Here is a 22,854-nt window from a genome sequence, read left to right on the forward strand (position 1 = left end):
ACAGATTAAAACTTTAATTTAAAACTTCGCCAACAAAATGCGATTACAAAAAGGGAAATTGTCTGTACAAAATAAGAAAGAAGGTACTCATTTAGCAAGAGACTGCCATTGTCAGTGTACACTAGAGGACAAACAGTGCTTCAGGTCAAGTGACAAGCGAGAAATGAATAAAGTGAATTTACAATATGGAATTCTGTAGTGAATCTTCCATACCAGCAATGTAAATTGACTTGAAGCAGCTCAGAAGTAAACCAGGACTCATCAGAAGTGTATCTTCCTTGCAAATCCCTTTCCTCTTAATTTACAGAAGGAAGATGCATTACAGCTGAGGACAATGCAACGCAGAGGGCCAGGACAATGACTTTTGCCATGTTTCCTCCCACTCGTGCCCCCTCTAAGGCCTTCTGTAAAAAGATGTGCAATTTGAGTGTACCAGAATTTAAGCTGAGTCACAACCTACTGCATCTTCACTTAGTAGTTAGCTCCTGACTCAAAAAGACAAAGTATCAGCTGGGAGACAGTGATGTGATTATTATGACTAAGAACATCAGCTGCATCATGACTCCTATAAAACTGATGGTTCTGAAACTTTTGAAGTTAGCATCAAATAACAGGCGTGGGTCAACAACAGATTAGTATTTACAACACTGCAGTACTCTTTCCCATCCACCACTGTACATAAAGAAAGAGACAAGAGCATCTTTAAAACTTACAACTATATAGGCAAAAATGGCAGGTGATTTCCAAACTCCCAAGTTCCTGTAAAATCGAAGCACATACTGTGACTCTTATCACTTCTCTACATTTGCCCACATGCCTGATAGACAAAAGGGAGTTCCAATAAAGTAATGGAGCATGCATATTTTTTAGGCAAGCTGGCTGATATCTTCTAACCAGTTTCATATCAAATAGTATTTATAAGTTTATCAATCTTCATAATCCAGGTTTAATAAAGGGGGGGGGGGGGGGAAAAACAAGTAATAAAAATGTTTTGGCCCAGATTCACATAACTTACTTGTAGATACCTGAGATACGTAAGTTGGAGCAGAACAGCCTTCTGTGCCCTACCTACCCAGTAAAATGAAAAATGCTAGAAGTCTTTGGAAGTTCAAAGACTTCAATCCTAGAAGAGTGACAGTACTCCTTTTTCTCCGCTACAGGGAAAAAAAAAAAAAAAAAAAAGACAACTATATTCCAACTTATGAGGCTTGGTTAAATTTAGCACAATTGCATTGCTAGCTTAAGTGTTATTCACTTGACCTTAAGCTTTTTTTTTTTTTTCCATTAGCAGCTATGACCCAAGAACATTGTGGGGTGCCTACTTTTTAAGAATCCTATGAGAGATGCACGAGTCCTATTCACCACTGGAAAAACTGAGATAAGTAATGTTTGCTGAAATTCATAAAGGTGAGAAAGTAGCTAGTCAGCATTACAGCTTCCTGGATCTCAGCCCTGTGCTCTGCCTACAGGAATCCAATACTAGGAAAACTACTGTACAGAATCATTCTCTCTCTCTGTCAAAAAAAGATTCACCAGAACAACTGAGATACTAATAAACAGTGTACACAGTTCCTCATTCAACAATGAAAGAATCCTGTAGTAAAATAAAATAAAATAAAATCTATTATATCTTTAATCTGGAAAAGTTTATTTCCAGCTTTGATTCTCTGTCGTCTTAAAGCTTTTAAGAGAAAGTTGTAGATTCAGTTATTATAAACATAATGCTGCAGTGAGTACCCTTTATATTAACCACAGTATGCTACATTTTCTAGTTGTAAGTTACTGTTTGTAATACCCAATTTCACAATCAAAACAGAAACCCAGAAGCCAAGAACTTAAAAGATCTCAGGAAGAAAAAAAAAAACCCAAACAATTCAGGCAGCTTCAGTTAAAACAGAGCAAGCCTTGGACATGCCATGAAAAATTAGAAATTTCAATTGTGTGAGTATCCATTATTGCCATTTGAAATGAAAGCCCTCTTATTCTTAGTCTTGCACATCTCATGCTGTATCAGGTTGGACATATGCTGCATGACAAGAAAAAACTGCTCTCAAATTTCAGCTTAATAATGGAAATAAACATTTGCACTTTACTTTATGAATGCAGCACAAAAATATCACTTAATGTTTCCAAAGACCCCAGGACTTAAGCACAACTATGGAAAAAAAATCAGCTTCCTAAACATTAGGGTTAGTTTGATCCATCTGTCATACACTGGATTCTTAACCAACAAAGCTTTTAACAGGCAAGACAGAACATCAGTATATTTTTCCATCACAGCACAGAACAAGATGGTAAAAATGGAAGCCTGTTGTGACAGACAGACAACACTGTACAAAGGCAGCTTATTTTTAATGGCAGAATCAAGTCTGACACTACTGGCTAGCCTGGAGTAAGATCTATGTTTTCCCTTCTGAACATTTTCCTTAATTTTCTCTTGTACCAGAAAAATTGTTCCAAAACAGTAAAATCCAACAGCACTACAGAGAGCTCAGTTCTTTAGCAAGCTCTGCACCAGGAAGGATCGATCCTACAAGCAAATAAAACCAAAGAGTTGCTGTTTCCCAAGGGCAGGAGGAGTTTTTTCACTGGTCACCTAGCCGGAAACCTTGACCCCAGTTGTGTCTTCCACCACCCTGCTGATCTTCTGCAGCTCTTCTCATGCTAGCAGGTGGGATACCAAACCCTGACACTCCTCCTCTCCTGTTGGGCAGCCAGCGGTACCTAGGACAAGCCAATAGAGAGAGTTTGAGAAAGAGCTGTATCTTGAGAGCAATTACCAGAACACTTTCCTATGCACTCCTTTTACCTGCTAGGCTGTGCAATAAAACTAGCTTTTGAAAGCAGTACCTCACAGGATTCTTTTACTGTACTAAGGGCTTAGAATTGGAAATAGGAACTCTTGGGAACATGCACCTTTAGGATATGTTCATAAATAATAATCCAAACAAAGGGAAAAGATGCATAATACGAGTTGTCTCACTGTTGAGAATAAACACTGTGATATAAACTTGATTCCCTGAACTTCTTTCCCATTTTTTTTCCCCCTGGAGAAGTAATAAAAAAAACCCAAATTAATTCTGAGCATCTCTCACTCCAACTGTTACAAAGCTACAATTATCTCAGTGCTCTCTAAATAACCCTTCCTGAGGAACTGCAGACCAAAGGGTCTACGCACCTAGTTTGATTAAGTCAAAGTCTAAGTGACCTGGACAGCACAAACTGGGGCTGTAAGTCCACATCATCCATCTCAGACTACCATTTAAATGCAATGACCTAAAATACAGCTTTTCTGCAGATGTCAATCCAGGGTGCTGTCAACACAGAGTTGCTTCAACTCTATAATAAATAGTTAGCTATAGCTCCTGTGAATCTCGTCCTGAATTTGACCAAGAAAATCTGAGGCCCAAACATAAAAACAGATCCCTTAAAAAATGATACTGTATAATCTTCATTATAATGCTAAACATATCTGTAATTCATCACAGAATCTTTTTTTTTTTCCAAAACATTACAGTACAGAGGCAGCATTTATCCCTCGTTCACAGCACTTCTATTTGTGCTTCTCAAATAAAGAAAAAAATTAAATACACATATAGAGAACCAACAAGATTGATAATAGTTTCAGAACTGTTAGTACCTTGATAGACATTTTAAAGAAACATTTAGTCTTCTAATCTTCACAGTAAATTAGGTTGAGCAGGAGAGTTTTCAAATACAGAGCTTCACTACTCTTCAAAACTTGCACAGGAGATACAACTGTAATTCAACTTTGCATCTTCTAACCTTTTTATAGGACAAACCCTTAACTAACCACTAACTGAAGCTTAGTAGAGAAAGAATATTTACAACTCAAATGGATGTGGTCACAAGGAATTGAAACTGCAGTCTTTGGCTTCTGATCTTAATATTCCAGTGCCAAAACAATGAATAAGTTACAAAAAGAGCACTTCAGAATCCAAGACTTGAATTCTCAGCCAGGGTGACTGATACCAACTGCAGAGCAGATACATATAATGGCACCCAACAAATCTACAACAGATTTCTGTCATTATGTATTGCTTAACTGGCAGTTAACAAAATATCTTACACTTTGAGCAGATATATAATGGCACCCAACAAATCTACAACAGATTTCTGTCATTATGTATTGCTTAACTGGCAGTTAACAAAATATCTTACACTTTGCAATCCCAGAAGATATATGTCCTTATAAACAATCCAGAAAACTGGCCCAAACAAACAGTGAGCTATAGTATAAAGTCAGCTTACAAGAACTGAGGCGTGGACAGAAAATTCCTCCCTCCCAGATCCATTGGATATTTAAACATTAGGAAGAAATACAGGTGTCCAACCAGATTTCCTATGAGCTCATTGATGACTCTGCAAGGAAAAAGAACAAGACCAGTTTCGCAGGCTGTTTTCCCCAGAAATAAATGAGTACTCATCTTCTGCCAGTTACTATTGTTCACCTGCCACAGGCACTGCCAGGGCCGTGAACCACAGAAATTTCCCTTCCCTCAGCACTTTGCAACCACTGCTTTAGAAGGGCCAGCATTCAGCGCCAATGCATCAACAGGCTGTTCCAGCCTTCCTTCCAAGCATTCTCACAGACTGTACTGAAAATGCAATTAAATGCTTGTTTACTGCGGAGAATTAGACCGTATAGCCATTAGTGTCTAAAATAATACTTGCTAGAGCTTGAGAAGTTATTGCTGTTTTTGCTGGACAACCTGTCTCCTGCTGTACTGTTTTGTTCCTAATTTTGCAGGAACACTGCTGAATGGAGGCCCTTGAGTATTTTCTGTCATGCATAGAAACAGCAGGTACCTAGCAAGCAGCCTTCTCAAGTAACGGATGAGTCAGTAGGAGGCACAGCCAGAAAAGGGAATTGGGTTTTGCTGTATTCCCATCTCCTCCTTTTATAAATCAACCATACAACTTGCTGTTGTCACTGTGTTACAGCGGCACCAAGTGGCCACGGCCAATACTGGGCACTAATAGGAAAGACTGCACAGAGACCTCTGCATCACTGTTTGCTCAGAGAAGTGCTAAACAAGCCAACAGACACAGAAAGTGCTAATATGGCACTCCACAGGCATGCAATTGCCATTTCTCCGTGTTTTGCATGCTGATAAAAGCAGCACATTGGATGAGATTCTGATGGAAAGAAGAAACACCACTTAGAAGATTCAAATCATGTTTGTTCCCAAAAATCAGCAGAAATGGCTGGTCTTATAAGGTGAAATCTTTCTTCACTGGGCATTATGCTTTCAGTAAGGAAATGGCCTAATGCACAGATCTACCAGACCAATCAAATTATTACTACTTTCTCCTCACCTAGGTTCTCTAGCTCTCATGTCCACATCTCCTCTTTGCATTACCTTAAACAATCACCATACAACACTGACCAGGATCAGACCAATAATACATCTTTAAGCCTCTTATTTTAGTAATGCTGCTGATGAGTGACAAGAGAGCTGTAAAAGACTTCATAACTTCAAATAGTCCTTATTTGTAAATACATACGATCCTCCAATGATGTAGTTGAATCCCAGAATAACCCATGGAAGGTAACAGGCCTGAAAAAGAACAGAGATACACAAATTGTATGTGCAAGTGTGGAATTTGAACCTGCTTAGGATCCACTGCACTGCTAAGTACGATTAGACCTTCAATGTTTTAGCACTGCACAGATCTTGTTACATTAACTTAAGTAGATTATAACCAAAAAGGTGGTTACTCTAACCTGAGCAATCACTAATGTGTGGACAAATCATACTTTTTTAAATATTTTAAGTAGATACATCTGCCATCTACATTCCATGCCAATCTGAAGCAAAGTCTTAATATTTCTGAATTTAAGAAGGTCTGGAAACAACAATCAAAAGAGTTTTCATCACAAGACCTGGCAGAAACAAACCAACCTGCACAGGAAAGAGTAATTTCAAAACATTTTCTCACTACTATTCAGCTTTTAGTTAGATTAATGATTTTTTTTTCCCCCCCTCTTTTGTTCAGACCAATTAATTTCAGTTGTCACTCAGCGTGGCTTTACTGGAGAGATGTCCTGACCTCATATGGAAGACAATAAAGAGAACTGTCTTTGTTGCATCTCAAGGAGTATATATCGTCATGAAAGCACAGGACATCCTTAATTGGAGAAAATACTCCCATTTTGCCCGTCATTGCCTTCATAAGCATATTCCAGGCAGAAACCTTTCCAATAACATGATTTACCTTAAATCTTGTTCCAAACCAAAATGATACAATCATGTCTCTGTTCAGCTGGGCCCACACATAAAGTACTGACATGATGAGCGGAATCATCAGCAACTGCAATGTTAAAAAGACAAGAAGTTACCATCAATTTCACAGAAGTCTGAGAAACTTCAATAGATACCAGAAACTCTAAGGTTTAAAAGCATGATATATCATCAAGTCTTGAAAGATTGCCTCCGAATCTTTACCACGTGCCATGCATCTGCACACAAGATCAGAAAGCTAAGCAAGAGAACACAGACTTTCTCCTTTGCTGTGCTGGAAAATATTCTTAATGAAGACAAGGCCCCCATTAGGTTACAGTCTACGACAGCTTTGATGAGCATGTAAGCCCAGACAGGTGGTGCAATTTGTGATAAGGTACAAAATTACCAAGTCACATAGTAAAAATAGGTTTGCCCTGAGTGTCTGACCAAACATGATTACTTCTCCTCACTTCTAACACATGCAGTCCATGCTTCACCATAGATCTGCAGAGACACACCAAAGGTATCTCAGGCTTTGACGCAGGGTAGTAACAGCATCACAAAACCAAGACTCCAAAGCAGTAAGTGGAACAATAAGCACTGCTCCCAACTGCCTGGTACCACACCTACAACAATCAGCAATGTTTGTGCCACAACCATTTCCATGTACAATCCAAGGCACCAACCCAAACATGTCTGAGACTACACTAACGTGCCAGATGAATTTCCAGTCCTGGGTCTCTCAGACCACCACCGAGGGGAGGTGTGCCAGCAACCACCACTGCAAAGTACCACAGCCAGGAATGGCAAAATTACCTTGGCAGAGCTTTGAGTCAACCCCTGCTCTGTGCGAGGAGAGTATTTCAAATACTTACACAATTGCATGAGCTGATGAGATTAATTCTGGTGAAACAAATAGAATTTTATATTTCATCTGTCTGCTGATTTCTAAACTGGAGAATACATTATCAATACTACAAAACAGCCTGAGTGATTGGAAGAGATGATAAAGCACATTCCTTCAAGAGTGGTATGATTAACAGGTTCCACTGAAAGCAGCCTTCCCCAAGTTACACCAGCACTTTGACTCTCCATACCAACACCCTGAGTTCCTTATTAAAATGATTTTCATTGAAAAAACAGTTTCTGAATGTAACTGAAAGAGAGACCTAGCTGTCCTACTCTGTATACTCTATCTCATTTTCCAAGCAAGCCACTCAACAAAAGGGAAAACTCCATTTCTAACAAAAACACATTTATATCCCAAACAACCTTCTTTTAAGCAATATTTTGTGCACAAATTTAAAAAAACATTTTAACTTTCTTTTTAAACGAAAAGATACAGATCTATGCAGTCAGTCTAAAATTTGTAAAATGTGATTTCAGCATTCTTTTGTAAAAAATATATATATATATATTGGATCCTTCCCTATAGCAAAAAATAAATAAATTAAATGCAAAATTATTAACAGCCCTAAACTCAAGTCAATCCTGATTGCAAATGCACGATTGCTATGTCTGTCTATGAGAGTAGCTTAAGGAACAATCTAATAAACGCTAAGGTAATCTTGTATAGAACTAGGGATATTGGTGTGAGCTTTGGGTGATGGGAACAGAAATAAGATGAGGATAACAGCAAAGATGCTGAAGACACGCAGTTACCTGACACAGCTGCATTCAAGAAATGTTTCTCTTATTCCCTCCATTTTAACATTTGGGCAGAAAAGAACTCCCTCACTGAAACTGGTTCTTCAGTCTGCTATTTAATCATCCCTGTGAGCATTTTGCACTTCACAGTTCTGATATGAATCTGAAGCTGCATTTTGTACAATAAAGTCTTCATTCAGCAAATAAAAGGAATGAATTTGAGAAGACTAATTAACCTAGGAACCACATTTAGCTAGAAGAATCAAAATACAGAAACGCATTCATTAGAGGAAACTGTATATACATATATGAAATCTTGGACTCCTTTAGTAAAATGCAGATACTTCCTGACTGCCAGAGCTGATTCTCACTCCTTGACTCCAGAGTCAGATCCAGGCTTACAATGTTAGCTGAAGCTATCCCCAAATACTCAAACTGAAAAAAAAACTAACATTACACACAAAGCCAATCCACTTTGATATAAACTAAAACAGCCTAGCTTTAACTATGTTCTATGGTCATGTAGATAACACTGCCTATAAGGCCAGTAAGTAGCAAGAAACTGAAGATTATTACCTAAAAAAGCTGCACTGTACTTACCTGCATGTCCATTGCCAAGCCAGTTATCTGCCATTTTACCATTAAGGAAAGAGCAGCAAAACCAGATAGACAAAAAGAAGCTATGAGCAGAATGCATTTAACAATTCACAAACACACAACATGGCACCAAGCTTTTACATAGCTCATGCATTCAGCTTGCTTCCTTACACCATGCATGGAACAAGCAGTTGGAATCTTTCAAAACGACCAGTCTGAAAGTCAAGCCACAAGTAGATTCATCTCATAGTTCACAGCCAGCAGACAACAACCACAATAATGCAGATGGCTTTTTAGCAACACAAGTTGTTCTCCTAGTTAGCCGTGGCTCAACAGGACTAGCAGGAATTCCCTCCATGCGGAGACATGTGACTAGAGATGGTTAATCTATTGATAAAGGTGGTATTTCTACACAATAGTTTTCCTGGCAGCATCTTGTTTACATTGATGTTAACGTTCCCTCTTTCCTACATGTTGTGCCACTGCAAATTGCTGCAAGGAGGCTGGGAAAAGCACCAACAGAACACGAATAGCTCCAAGGATGAAGGTTTCAAAACCTCACCATACAACTTCTGACATCTGATCAGTGTCACAGTAAAAAGGCTATTTCTTGCATCTAAATAGAAAATGTTTCATTTTGTGCCTGTTGTCTTTCTTCTCATCACCAAGGATGAGAGAAATCTGCCTTTTCCTTTACTTTTTTCCTTTCCTTTCCCACCAGGTAGCTACCCATATGGATGAGATACCCCTAAACCTTCTCTTCTCCTGGGCTGACAAGTCCTAGCTCTCTCTACTTCTCCTCATGTGACAGATGCTCTTGTTCCTTAACCATCTTCACAGCTCTTCACTGGAGCTGCTCCAGTACATCCAAGTGTCTCTTGTACTGGAGAAATACTGAAAGTTCTGCATCTCCTATAGCTGGGCTGCATGCAGCTCCTCAGTCTTCCCACCAAACCTGAACAAGAGCCTTTCCCCTGCTGGAAACACACTGTAGTGCAGCCCAGGAGGCACTCAGCTACAAGGGCACATTCCCAGCTCACAGTCAAACTGGTGACCACCAGCACCTCCAAGTCCTTTTCTGCAAAGCTGCTTTGCAGACACTGAATCCCCAGCCTGTTCCAGTGCACGAGGCTGCTCCCCATGGGCTATACTGAGTTTCATGAAGTTCCTGACCAGTCTGTTTCTGCAGCCTGCCAAGATACCTGTGAATGACAGCACAACCATCTGGTGTAACAACTCTCAGTTTTATATCTGAGATCTAATGAAAATTCAGGTAGAACAGCACAGCTCAGGGCTGCTCCCAGCATTCCCGGACCAACAAGTCCAGCTTCTTCAGGAAGTCTGCCAGAGAAGCTATCACAAGACTGCTCTCACAGCCTTAGCTGCCTTGCTCCCAGCAGGTAAGGGCTCTTTTTGCAGATACCCCTAAATTCCACTGAAGATCACTATTAGGTCTCCCTGGAGCTCTCTCTTCTCCAGGCTGAACAGCTCCAGCTCTCTCAGCAAATTACAAACTTGTGTGAGTGCATATATTAGCATTCTCCCTGCAAGCCACCTGTTACCTTTCCAAGAAGACAGAAGTTTACAAACATTTCTACACTTTAAAACTTAGTTGCTAAGGGCTGGTCTTTGAAACAGAAATCAGAGAACCAAAATACTCTAGAAGATGAACAGAAGGATACAACAATGCAGATCCAGTTAAACAGAAGCATGAACATGTAATCTGCTGGTCTTCCATCAAAAGCCCCTGTAAACAGAAAAAATTGTTAGGGATGGTACAAAGTCATAAGAAATTACAACTCTACCTTTAAAAGTCTTAAGAAATCTTCAACTAATAAGAGTTATCCTACATACCATCAGTGGCTTATGATTTTTAGTTTTTAATTTTTAAAAGTCTTAGAACAATAGGAAACAGAACAATAGGAAGATGTACTTACACAACAAAAGCACAAATGCGAAGTTTAACAATTGAGTCACATGAAAACCAGTCCTTACTTAAGCGAATCATGTCCTCCTTACATCACCAAGATGGTTTTACACTCCAGAAAGTTACTATACTATGACAGACATTATATATGCATTCGGTTCCTTCTTCCAAGCAGAAACACTTGCCTAATTTCCCATTTCAAATGGGTGTCAACATTTTCCAGGACAAAAAAAAAAAAAAAAAAACCACAAAAAAAACCAACAAACAAATCAAAACAGCAAAATTCCCTGGAGATGATATAAAATTAAATTATCTTTAGATGCCCAGATGAGCTTATCACCTGGCAAAGAGAGGAGTTAAAAACACAAAACTCCCAAGTCTGGTAAGATGCTGGCAGAGACCTCAGCATCTGAGCTAGATTCCTATCAACCTTCATATAACTTCATGCAGGCAAAAAATACCTGGGAATACTGCTGACACAGACCCACAACCCAGTAGCAAACAGTTCATCACAAAGAAGCTGATTTCACAGAATCACAGAAACACCAAGGTTGGGAAAGACCCACAGGTTCACCCAGTCCAACCATCCACCTATCACCAATAGTTCTCACTAAACCATGTCCCTCAACACAAATCCAAACGTTCCTTGAACACCTCAGTGACTCCACCACCTCCCTGGGCAGCCCATTCCAGTGCCTGACCACTCTTTCAGAGAAGTAGTATTTCCTAACGTCCAGCCTAAATGTCCCCTGGTGCAGCTTGAAGCCGTTCCCTCTAGTCCATCGCCAGTTACAGAAGGCAAGAGGCCAACCCCCTCATACGGGTACTACTACCCTTCAGGTAGTTATAGAGATCAATAAGGTCTCCCCTGAGCCTCCTCTTCTCCAGACTGAATAATCCCAGCTCCTTCAGCCGCTCCTCTTAAGGCCTGTGCTCCAGACCCCTCACCAGCTTTGTTGCCCTTCTTTGAACCCGCTCCAGGGCCTCAAGGTCTTTCTTGCAGTGAGGGGCCCAAAACTGGACGCAGTACTTGAGGTGCGGCCTCACCAGAGCTGAGTACAGGGGGACAATCACTGCCCTGTTCCTGCTGGCAACACCGTTTCTGATGCAAGCCAGGATGCCATTGGCCTTCTTGGCCACCTGGGCACACTGTCGGCTCATGTTCAGCTGAGCATCAATCAGTACCCCCAGGTCCATTTCCTCTACAGTCTTCCAGCCACTCATCCCCAAGCCTATAGTGCTGCTTGGGGTTGTTGTGGCCAAAGTGCAGGACCCGGCATTTGGTCTTGTTGAACCTCATCCCATTGGCTTCAGCCCAGCTCTCCAGCCTGTCCAGATCCCTCTGTAGGGCCTCGCTACCCCCAGGCAGATCCACACTTCCAGCCAACTTGGTGTCATCTGCAAACCTACTGAGGGTGCACTCAGTGTCCTCATCCAGGTCATCAATAAAGATACTGAAGAAGACAGGCCCCAGCTCTGACCCCTGCGAACACCACTTGTGACCGAATTTACACACTAAACTTTTGACTTCTGATTTACACACTAAAACATCAAAAAGGACAGAGTGCCACTGCTTCATCTTAGCACTTCCTACATCTGTTTCACACTATTCAAGTTCAGCCATGCATGTCACACAACAGGTGGAAAAGAAGAAAGACAAACCTTTAAAAAACGATTTGGGTAAGTTTTATATTTGAAGAACAACATAAAACTGAACTTTCCCCTCATTGTTGCCATACAAAAACCTGGTGAAGTGCTGCAGACTCATAGTCCCATCATTCATACTATTGTGAACTCCACATATTCCCATTACGGTTTCTCTGATTAAATCTGTCATGTTCTTCTCCAATAGAAACAAAACAAGGATCACATCAATCTCATTTCCCTCAGGAAACTAAACATCAGCTTGTTAGGAAGACAAGACAATATAAAACCACATGGATTTTTGTCCCCCAGTTAAATCTCCTCCCCTTTAACTTAGAAGTTACTATGCAACATCTGTGTACGCTCAAGACTCATGTACAACTCTGAAAATAATAATCTTTATTCCTCAGTTTCACTGAGTAAGGAAATAAATCTATGCCAATGTCAACCTGTAAACATATTACCAGGAGTTTACACGCTTCCCACTATTAAAAGTGCAGAAGGATCCAAGAATTTTTTGTAGAAAGACTGACATAATCAAGAACTTTATACCAAAAAATTTGCTGTTAAAATATGGTGAAATGCTTTGTTTCACACAGAACCACAGCTGACTTCCCAGTTTCAAAATACAGGTAGGTAGTTCAGGTGTGTAAATTTATTGTTGAAATATTTGACTTCTTCCAGGAAACTTCTGCCACAGCACAACTAGCTTTTTTTTTTTTTTTTAGAATTTGTCCAAGCAGTGATGTCTTATAATCCCCCTATATTCATCATGAACTCTCATTCCATATAGCTCTGCACAATTGAATGTCGTAACTGTCCTTACTCACTTATAAGCATGTGTTTACAACCTTCCACCAACAGACAAGGAACCATTTCTAAACTACTACTACTTACTTTAGTTAAGAAAACAACCAAATACAATACGGCACCATGGCCACATTCCTTTATTTCCCTGTTATTCTTCTTGTGATTTAATAGGTATCCCACAAAATTCTCTGGAAGACAGGTTGATGGCAGAGCTCCCTACAGCACATTTTCCCTAATTCCCCCCATCTTGCAGAGCATTTCCACTTCAACCATAGCTTTGGGATTCCATTAGTACTACACTGAAATCTCTGCTCAAAAAGGCTTTTAGGAGGATTTTGGTTTTGTAAGTGCTTTCATTATTTAATTGAAACAGTTATTGTCCAGCTTTAACAACTACACAATACGAAAAAAAGAAGACCCATTTGAAGCTATCTTCTAGCTTTTTTTCTCCCTTTTGGCAAATTAATATGATTCTTTTTTTCCATTGTCTGATCTGCCTTCTACTCTCAAAAACCAACTCATTCCTTAACTTTTCACATTTCTATTTGACAGAAGAGTATACTTCATTTGTAGAGGATCTCTCTCAATTCGGAATATCCTACAGAAGAACACAAGTAAGAATCTTTGCCTTTAAAAAAGAGAAAAAGCAGCATAATTATTTTCTCAGAAGGATACCTGTTATTATATATGCTGTATCACACTTTCATATTAAAAGACATCAGACATAAGGAAACAGAAGTAAAACTATCTTTTAGTATCTCTTTCACTTCCTGATACCTGACAACTAGAAGCAGCAGGTCCTCCTGCAGAAAGGATCCTAACTGAACAGTCTCCCTGCCCCAAAGAGGCAGTCATAAAGTTTTCAGAGCAGTTTCTCCTTGGACTGACATAAGAAGGCACAGAGATGAGCCCTATTCCTCAATTCTTTCTGAACCAGCTGCTACCTCCAAACAGTCCCAGCAGGACCTCTGTCTGGCAGTGCTAGGACTCCATTAACTCCAGACAGTTTACCATTTGCATACAACGTAATGGACAACGTACCTGTTTCTAAACGTGATGAATATTGATACAGGAAATATAAATTCACCAAGTAGAGAAAACCTGTTCCAGGTCCCACTGGGAAGAAGAAAGTTGCCGTTATTGGCCGCCAGATCTGTACAGAGCAAAGAAAAGGACATTTATACACTGCAGAATGAGATCATACACAAGGGTTATTAGCTTTCACTTACTAAGAATTAACTGGAAGATTAAGAACTAGATTAAAAATAGCCCAAGTATCACCTACCACTGCTTCAGCAGCCTCAACAGTTGCTTCTTAATTTGATAAGCAAATCCATTAAGATTACAAGAGAAATCCCACACAACTTTCCCAAGCACTTCCATCACACCCACACAGCACAGTCTCACTGCAGTGCAGAAGGGATCTGCTTGCAGGTATCAGATCCCATTTTAAAAGGGGTACAGAATCCATTCTGACCTGTTGCACAGAAGGAGGAGCTCCCACAGCAACCTTCAGTGTGCATCTGCAGATAGCACAAGGTACTTGGAGCATTTGTGAGGCTCTTGTGAGTCTCTCAACCATCAGTATTGGGCACAGCTAACTGCAGGGCAGCACACAGCCAGGACAGAAGGTGACTGCCCATCTTCAGTGGTCATAAACATTTTCAATGGGCAGTGTTTACACCGGACAGCGCATCAGAGTGCCGAGCATAATGTTTCCATTTGCAGAAATGCAGAAAACTGCAATTTGAGGTATTAACTTTTGTGGACAGCAGGTGAAGAAGAGTTCCGCTTTTCACTAGAGCTACAATGCGGCCACGTAACAGAAGCGCAAAGGCACCTCCTCAACTGAAACCACGAAGATGAGGCCACGGAGTTACACCAAATGCAAGCTCCGCGGCCTTCCTGCCCACACAGGGTGCCAGGGGGCCCATGTCACCGTGCACGCCGCACTACCCATCGCGGGGCGCGGGGCGCAGCCGGGCGCAGGTCAGGACAGAGAGGCACGGCCGCCTTCCTGCTGCGAGGAGCTCCGCCCGCAGCCCCGCACTACAGCTCCCAGCATGCCGCGCGCGCTCGGCCCAGGCTAGCCACGGTGATGGCGCCGCGGGGCACGCCGGGACTAGTAGTGCGGCCCGTACCTGGAAGCGGTTGATGAAAGCGTCGGGCCAAAGGAAGAGGTAGACGGGGCTGACGAGACCCAGCTTGCCGATGAGCGGTACCGCGATGGAGCCGGCGAACCAGTAGCGGGTGATGAGCGGAATGCTCCGGAACCAGTCCCCCAGGTCCGACATGTCGCCGCCGTCGCTGCCGAGGATTCACAGGAACCGACGGTTGAGGGAGAGGCGAGAGCAGCGCCGGAAGGGCACAGCCCCGAGCCAGACGTGGCGCCGCCGAGTTCGACCGACTCGCGCACTTCCGGCCCCGCCCCCCGGCTGCCGTGAGAACTACAGTTCCCGGCACGCCTCGCGCTCGGGTCGGGCCGATCCATTTCACGCTGGGGGGGGGGGGAAATCTTCCGCCTTCTTCCCTCCGCTCCCCGTCGGCATGGGGGGACAGGGCTGTACCACGTGTGCGGCACCCCCCGCGGCGGCGGCCGTTGAGGCAACCCCGAAGGGAATCTGCAAGCGCGGGAGCGGCGGCGGCCGAGGATGCCGAGCTGCGATCTGGGCTGCCGGGAGCAGGGCTCCATCTGGCACCGCAAACCCAGCCCGGCGACACGGGGCGGGTAACGGCGGGGCGGGGAGAGGTCGAGGGCACGGAGGAAAATGCTTGGAGGGTGTGTGTCGGGCGGCGTTTGGCCGAACGTGAGCCAGCGCTGTGCCCGGGTGGCCGAGGAGGCGCACGGCGCTCTGCCTTGTGTCAGCGGTATGCGGCAGCTGGAGCGGGGAGCTCATCTCCCTCTGTACTCAGTCTGGTAAAACTGCGCCTCGAGTGCTGCATTCAGTGTTGGGCCCCTCGCTGCAAGACAGACACTGAAACCCTGGAGCGTGTCCAGAGAAGGGCAGCGAAGTTGCGAGGGGTCTGGAGCACAAATCTTATGGGGAGCAGCTGAGGGAACTGGGGTTGTTCAGTCATAGGAGGCTCAGGGAGACCTTATTGCTCTCTACAACTGCCTGAAAGGAGGCTGTGCTGAGGTGGGGGTCGGCCTCTGCTCCCAGGTAACAGCGATAGGATGAGGGGAATGGCCTCAGGTTGTGCCAGGGGAAATTCAGGTTGGATGTTAAGAAAAAATTCTTTTCAGTAAGAGTGGTGAGGCGGTGGAGTCACTGTGCCTGCAGGTGTTCACAGACATGGAGGTGTGGCACTGAGGGACGTGGTTCAGTGAGTGATGCAGCTGATAGGTGGACAGTTGGACTAGATGATGTTAGTGGTCCTTCCCAGCTGTAATGACTCCAGCATTGCAGTAGTTTTGAGCTTGCAGATGTCAAACGTCTCTTGATGGAGTTTTCCTTTTTTTTCTTTTTTTTTTCTCTCCATTCAGAAGATACCATGGCCAAATTCCCACAAGAGTTTAACTAAAATATTTGACTAGGAAATATCAGAAAAATGCTATCTGGTCCAAGGGGAAGAGCAGTAACAATGCTGCTTTTGAGTGCCTACGTAGTGTTTGCCACAGGAAATCTGGGTGCAGCTCCACTGAATTAGTTCAGAGCCAAAGGAGCTCTAGCAAGACGGAGAGCAGCGTTGAGGAAGTGCTGGGAGGTACTGGCACTACACCAATGGTACTCTCACTTCAGGCTACTTTTAGAATCACAAGTCACATGTTGTGTTTTATTGATGTTAACGATACTGACGTCACAAACTTGTAATGACAATCTGAACAGCTAATTTGCTTTCCAGTTTCATTTTTATGGCCCTTCCCTCTTCACCCAGAAAGGAATGGGTGTAGCAGGGCAAAGTGCTATTAGTTTTATCTCTGCTTTGCAGTAATAGCTGCATGGCCATACAGATGTGCATTTGCACTTGGTGTACACACCAGTACCTGCATACAGGTAGTGGTTATAGTGCTCTCCTGGCATTCGGTGGCTCAGAGGTGTCCCTATCTTACATTAGCATGGTTACAGTATCCAATATTCTATACAGTTTTAGTTACTTAATCTGACTCTGCACTTACATCCAGATGATTATAGGAAATAACTGGTTTGCCCAGCAATATCCAAGAAATCCAGGAGCAGCAGATTTCCCAAACCTTAGTGTGCTGCTTCCTCTTACAGCTTTTGCTGCACGTGGGCTTCAGTTCTGCATCTGGCTTTATTTTGTGTCGACAGCATGATAGAATGTGAAAAAGCAGAAACTTTTGTTCCATAATATCTCATATGAACAATGATAAAATAGATTGCTTCATGCTTTTGAAGGCTGGAAGGAAGTGAGGTTAACATGGATTCCCCTACCTCCCAACCTCCCTGCATCTAGATTTTCAGATAGCGTGGCTGACGACAAGCCAGCATACAGTAGTGTCACACAATAATATAAATGAAGATCAGGTAGCTAGGAGCCACATAACAGGACCATGAGTGGTGAAATTCCTCCTGCCTGCTTTACTCTCTAACATTTTTTCAACATAATGAATTATCTCCTTTGTTTAGTATATTTTTTTTATATTACAAAGACATATTTTTCATGGAAGATTCCTCACAGAACACTATGAATGGTTAGAATTGTAAAACAGTAATCTAGGGAGATTATAATCTTAGGTCTTGGAAAAATACATGGTTATAAAACAACTCAAAACAATTGATTTGCCTACTTTCTCCACAGAGTTGTAGTAAACATAATTCATAGCGCCACAGGATATCATTCCAAGGCGATACGTTTTCTGAATGTGGCTTTTGACAGTTCTGGAGATTCTCTGCTTGCTGGAGACCATCAAGGAAATATTTATGTTTTTGACCTGAATGGAAACAGGTAAGAATATTTATATAATGCCATTTTAACTGTCCTGATACCTGCAACGTTCAGGAATATGGAAGTTACGCTGTGCCATGGATTTTCATGACTTTGCAGCTAGATGGTGGTTTTCTCAGAGCTGAAGCTGCAAGTCACTATTTCATGTAGGTTCCCTGTGTACTACTGTATTAGTTTAGCTGCTGCAAAGGATAAGAACTTTGTAACTAAACTGAACAAACAGCAATTTCATAGAACTTTGGTGATGGAAAACTACCAAAGGAGTTGTGCTATCAATTAATAATACAAGCAAGGAATTACAACACCTGGTATTGTCATTTACAGAAATACATTCATATTTTTACAAGTGTGTGCTTTCAAGTTAGCACTGCTTCTTACACGTAGTATAAGAAGATATGATTTCTTTCCTCTCTTCTTTTGAGTTCATTTTTCTCTGAGTGCAATATATATTGAAACTGATTAAGGTAATTCCTCACTTGGCATTATGAGCCAAAGCTTCCTAACACAATGAGAACATGTATTTTCAAATAGGTTCAAGCTTGTTCAGCGAACAATGCAGGCTTGCACTGCTTTGGCATTTAATCTTCGAAGAAAGACAGAATTCCTGGTGGCTTTGGCTGATTATTCTGTGAAGTGCTTTGATACAGGTAAGGAGAAATTTAAAGCCTTAATATGTGGATTATTACTGTCTCATTTAAATTTTGATTTTAGTATGACAGTTTGCAACTGAATCAGTTTTAAACTGTTTTTGCAATAATACATGTCAACTAATTGACTGTACACACTGAAATAACTGTCAGTTGTTTTGAGAATGCTGGTAGATCTGTATCCTTATTCAGAAACCGTGTCTAAATATTAATGTCATAGGCTAGCTGTGTGTCTCTGACTTGATTACATGGGGAAGGGCATTGACAATTAATTTTTTTTTAAAGTAATCAATCAAAAATTCCAGCTGTAGTATCAATCAAAAATTCCAGCTGTAGTATCTTGTATTATCTGGGCTTATATCTTTTTAAAAAGCCTTAGGAGTCACTTGCCTGCAATTAGAAGGTCTGAGTATGATATTATTGGTGCAGTTTTTAAAGTAACAATGTTACCCAAAATAAAGGAAGAGAAGAAAAATAAGGTCTGAAATCCTCTGTACTTTTTCTTCAAAAACAGTAAGGTCAAGCTTAGTTTTCAGGTGCACTTAGAAAATTTTTTCTTACTTACTTAAAGAAACCCTTAGCAGGAAGTTTTGCACACAGAGGGTGGTGACACACTGGAACAGGTTGCCCAAGGAGGTTGTGGATGCCCCATCCCTGGAGGCATTCAAGGCCAGGCTGGATGTGGCTCTGAGCAGCCTGGTCTGCTGGTTGGCGACCCTGCACATAGCAGGGGGTTGAAACTAGATGGTCATTGTGGTCCTTTTCAACACAGGCCTTCTGTGATTCTATGATTCATTCTATGAGTCTATGATCTCATAGTCCTGCATTTTGAGATAGTGCTGTTTCCAGATACCAAATCACACTGAAGAATGTCTTTGAGTATAGATGTCCTTCCCATAAATCAGTACTGAATGGACTATCCTTAACTAAGTATTAGATAATAGTGAGGGCCATCCCCTAATTTAGAAGCCATTCTCTGTAATCCCATGGTATCCTCTCATCTGGCAACAGCTTGAAACACTCAAATGTCTGTAAGCACAGCAGAAAGTTTGACTGTTAGTCTTTGCGAGCTGCTTTATAGCCATTTCCCATCTTTGGTGCCACAGCAGTCGATCAGCTGGAGCAGCCCCATGGACAGTCAGGTAAAACAGCTGATGTAAGTAGTCTTGCCACAAATAGGGTAAGTTGCTGAGGAAAGATTAGTGGTCATGCATTCACAAGTGAGAAACAATGTAGTCAGAGGTACTATTTCCCGAGTATGTATTACACAGCATAAAAATGCTTTGGACTCTAAAACGGTTAATGAGGTGTTGCTTTCTGACTGTGCTTTCCTGTAGTCATAGCCCATTGTCATTAAACTTTTTTTCCTTGCACCTGTAAATAGCTGCCTAATCACTCATACAAACTGTCCACAAGTTAAAACAAGTGGAGAACACTAAGCAGAACAGTCAGTCTCAACTACTTGATATTTCTGCTGATGTTCACATCAAATAACCAGCCCACAAGGCATGCTTACTTTACTTGATTGTAATGTTCGTGATTTCTTAAGATTGATTCTTGGGCTAAATTAAACAAGTCTGTGCAAGTTGGATTTCTCTGGAGAACTGAGAATAAAACCTGTCACTTAGAGATGAGAAAGTTGTTTCTCTATGGTATAATAAATGAAGACTTTGTTGGATTGCAGTGGTAAATGGTCATATATCAGGTATGCTTAAAAGTCACTTTTACAGCATAGTGCTGTACGAAGTGTAAAGTGGTATGAAAAGTAAAGTAGTAGTCGTTGCCTTTTGAATGATTTTCATCTTCTTTTCTTTCTTTTCATCCTGCAGAAACTAAGGAACTCGTTAGTTGGATGAGAGGCCACAACTCTTCGGTGTCTTCCATCTCTGTGCATGGCTCAGGCAGATATGCCATCACCACATCCACTGATACAGCACAGCTGTGGGACTTGGACACCTTTCAAAGAAAAAGAAAGCTTAATGTTCGTCAGTCTGTGGGCATACAGCAGGTGAGTAAAGAGCAATTGCTAAAGGGTAAAAAAACATACCTCAGGAGGAGTAACACCACACATTAAAATCGCAGTGCTTGAAGACAGAGAGAAGATATATGAGGAGCAGCTGAAGTCACTGAGTTTGTTCAGCCCAGAGCAGAGGAGCTGAGGGGAGGCCTCATGGCAGCTGCAGCTTCTCATGAGAGGAATGGAGGGGCAGTGCTGAGCTCTGCTCTGTGACAGCAGCAGGACTGGAGGGAATGGCATGGAGCTGTGTCAGCAGAGGGGCAGCTGGGGGTTAGAGACAGGGTCTGCACCAGAGAGTGGTCAAGCATGGAACAGCCTCCCCAAGGCAGCAGTCATGGCTTCAGGCTGCCAGAGTTCAAGAAGTGAATAGACAATGCTCTCAGCCACAGGTTTCTATTTTGGATGGTCCTGTGTGGAGCCAGGAGTTGAACTCAATGATCCTTATGGGTCCCCTCCAACTCAGGATATTATGTGATCCTATGATATTTTGAAAAATGCAGCTAAATCTTTTCTTTGTTCTTTTGGCTAATTTCCTTAACTGTTCTCCTGTCATATCAGCCAGATCTCTAGGCAGTCAGTAGTTACAAAAATCTGGTGAAAGCATTTAAGGAATCTTCACTTTTAGAGATACTGGTTGGATGTGACCTCGATTAACTCAGACTAACCTGAGTTAATTTGTGATTCTAAGAGTGCTGTTCAAAAAACAGGTTTCAGGTGATAATTCTAACTTGAACAGTCACCACTTAGCCCATTCAGCTACTTATTCCAGAGCTTCTCTTCTTCCTATACACACAGCAAGGAATGTGGGTGCAAATTAAGCTGAAAAGTAATGCAGCAAAAAAGGAAATGCTGCATTTTAGTCTATTGGTTTCTTTGTTTTGGTTTGCTGCACAGACATTTATACTGGAAGAGCTTAGGGGACAAGAAAGAGTCCCTTTGTATCAGGGTGTGATATTAATAGGTCTACTGTAGCATTATGCTGCTTTAAATAGGTGTGCTTACACCACCAAATGTAAACGTAAGCATAAATGCTACAGTGTCACTGCAGTACCAGGTCATTGCCTACACACGTGCTGCTCTACAGCATAGTCTTACAAATACCACTTCAAACCAACTTTCTCATCAAGTTGGTCACTAAAAAACTACGCTGATTTTGCAGAGGACAAGGATATTCTTTTGAGTACTTTCATTGTGTTCTTAGTCAGGCAGAAATTTTGTTAACCTGCAATGCCACCTAGCAATTACTGTGGGAAATTATGTATACATTTTTTTGTTGCTTTATTAAAACTGTTGTGTAGTATAGAATCATAGGATCATAGAATCATAGAATGGTCTGGCTTGGGAGGGACCTCAAGGATCATCAAGCTCCAAACCTCCTGCCGCAGGCAGGGCCCCAACCTCCACATTTAATACTAGACCAGGCTGCCCAGGGCCCCATCCAACCTGGCTTTGAACACCTCCAGGGACGGGGCATCCACAACCTCTCTGGGCAGCCTGTTCCAGCACCTCACCACTCTCTTGGTAAAGAACTTCCCCCTGATATCCAACCTAAATCTTCCCTCCCTCAACTTAAAAACTATTTCCCCATGTCCTGCTGTTATCTTTCAAAGAGTTGAAAAACATACCGCTAAAATCATTATCATGTCTTCCGTTCAAAGAAGATGTTTCTGTAGTTGATATGGCTTTTGTTATTGCAGCCTTTCAATACTTAAAGGATGCTTATAAGAAAGATGGAAAGAGACTTCTGTAGTGAAAGCATGAGAGGTAGTAGTTTTAAACTGAAAGAGGACAGAGTTAGTTTAGATATAAAGAGGAAGTTCTTCACTATGAGGTTGGTGAGGCCCTGGAACAGGTTGAATGGGACTTTGAGTAACATGCTGTAGTGGAAGGTGTCCCTGCCCATGGCAGGGGGGTTGAAAATAGATGGTCTTAAAGGTCCCTTCCAACCCAAACCACTCTATTCTATGATTTTTCTGCTGCTCATTATCTTTCTTGAGGCTAAGGACAATTTTCAAAGCATTGCTGCTTATTCAACAGCTGCTTGTGACCAGCCTGTGGTATTTTTCTAGGACAAAGCAGAAAATGAAGAACTGGTCCAGTTTGCCAGAACTTAAATAGAAACTTAAAGCTTTTCTTGGGCTACATTTGCTGATGGAAGGACCCACAGACTTTTATAATTGGAAGTAAGAAAAGGTGAAAATCGTGTTGCTTAAGTTTATCCATCTGCACGATAGGCATCAGTCTGTCTTCAGATTTTTGTTTAGGCTTCCTCACAGTCCCTATGGTAGGACGTGCAGCTCAGTCTGTTTAAACATGAACGTCGTAGGTGAGGTGACTTTTGCCTTACGGGCAACTTCTGTTCACTGTCAAGTGACTAATTTGGGCTGGACATCTAACTTTAAGCCACTA

The 22,854-nt window shown here is 41.9% G+C and overlaps 2 protein-coding genes across 7 annotated transcripts in view; one reads left to right on the plus strand and one right to left on the minus strand.

Moving 5' to 3' along the window:
• On the minus strand, positions 1-15,167 carry DERL1 (derlin 1). Its single transcript, XM_003205273.5, has 8 exons — positions 15,015-15,167; positions 13,915-14,026; positions 10,175-10,239; positions 8,496-8,522; positions 6,241-6,336; positions 5,530-5,582; positions 4,273-4,383; positions 1-2,724 (listed from the first exon to the last, which is right to left on the minus strand). The coding sequence occupies exons 1-8, from the start codon at positions 15,165-15,167 to the stop codon at positions 2,586-2,588; spliced, it is 756 nt and encodes a 251-aa protein (XP_003205321.1). The 3' UTR covers positions 1-2,585.
• TBC1D31 (TBC1 domain family member 31) overlaps positions 15,127-22,854 on the plus strand; it is a 25,729-nt gene continuing 18,001 nt past the window's right edge. The window contains exons 1-4 of one of the 6 annotated variants that reach the window (XM_085221628.1): positions 15,127-15,680; positions 17,635-17,781; positions 18,313-18,428; positions 20,258-20,436. In XM_085221628.1, the coding sequence (XP_085077754.1) occupies positions 15,127-15,680; positions 17,635-17,781; positions 18,313-18,428; positions 20,258-20,436 (996 nt within the window). Of the gene's footprint in view, positions 16,579-17,634; positions 17,782-18,312; positions 18,429-20,257; positions 20,439-22,854 lie in introns of those variants that run through there. The other 5 variants (XM_085221625.1, XM_085221624.1, XM_031552913.2 and 2 more) reach the window with 5 other exon arrangements.

Source organism: Meleagris gallopavo, chromosome 3 (assembly GCF_905368555.1).
Source record: "Meleagris gallopavo chromosome 3, MGAL_WU_HG_1.1, whole genome shotgun sequence".
NCBI lineage: Eukaryota > Metazoa > Chordata > Aves > Galliformes > Phasianidae > Meleagris > Meleagris gallopavo.

Bases quoted from the DNA above. Each gene is read 5' to 3' on its own strand.
- DERL1 (XM_003205273.5), bottom strand. From the start codon at position 15,167: ATGTCGGACCTGGGGGACTGGTTCCGGAGCATTCCGCTCATCACCCGC. The intron at 10,240-13,914 runs GTACGTTGTCCA...TTCTGTTTACAG, and splicing joins TTCATCACGTTTAGAAACAG to GGGCTTTTGATGGAAGACCA. The intron at 5,583-6,240 runs GTAAATCATGTT...GTTCTTTTTCAG, and splicing joins GGTTTGGAACAAGATTTAAG to GCCTGTTACCTTCCATGGGT.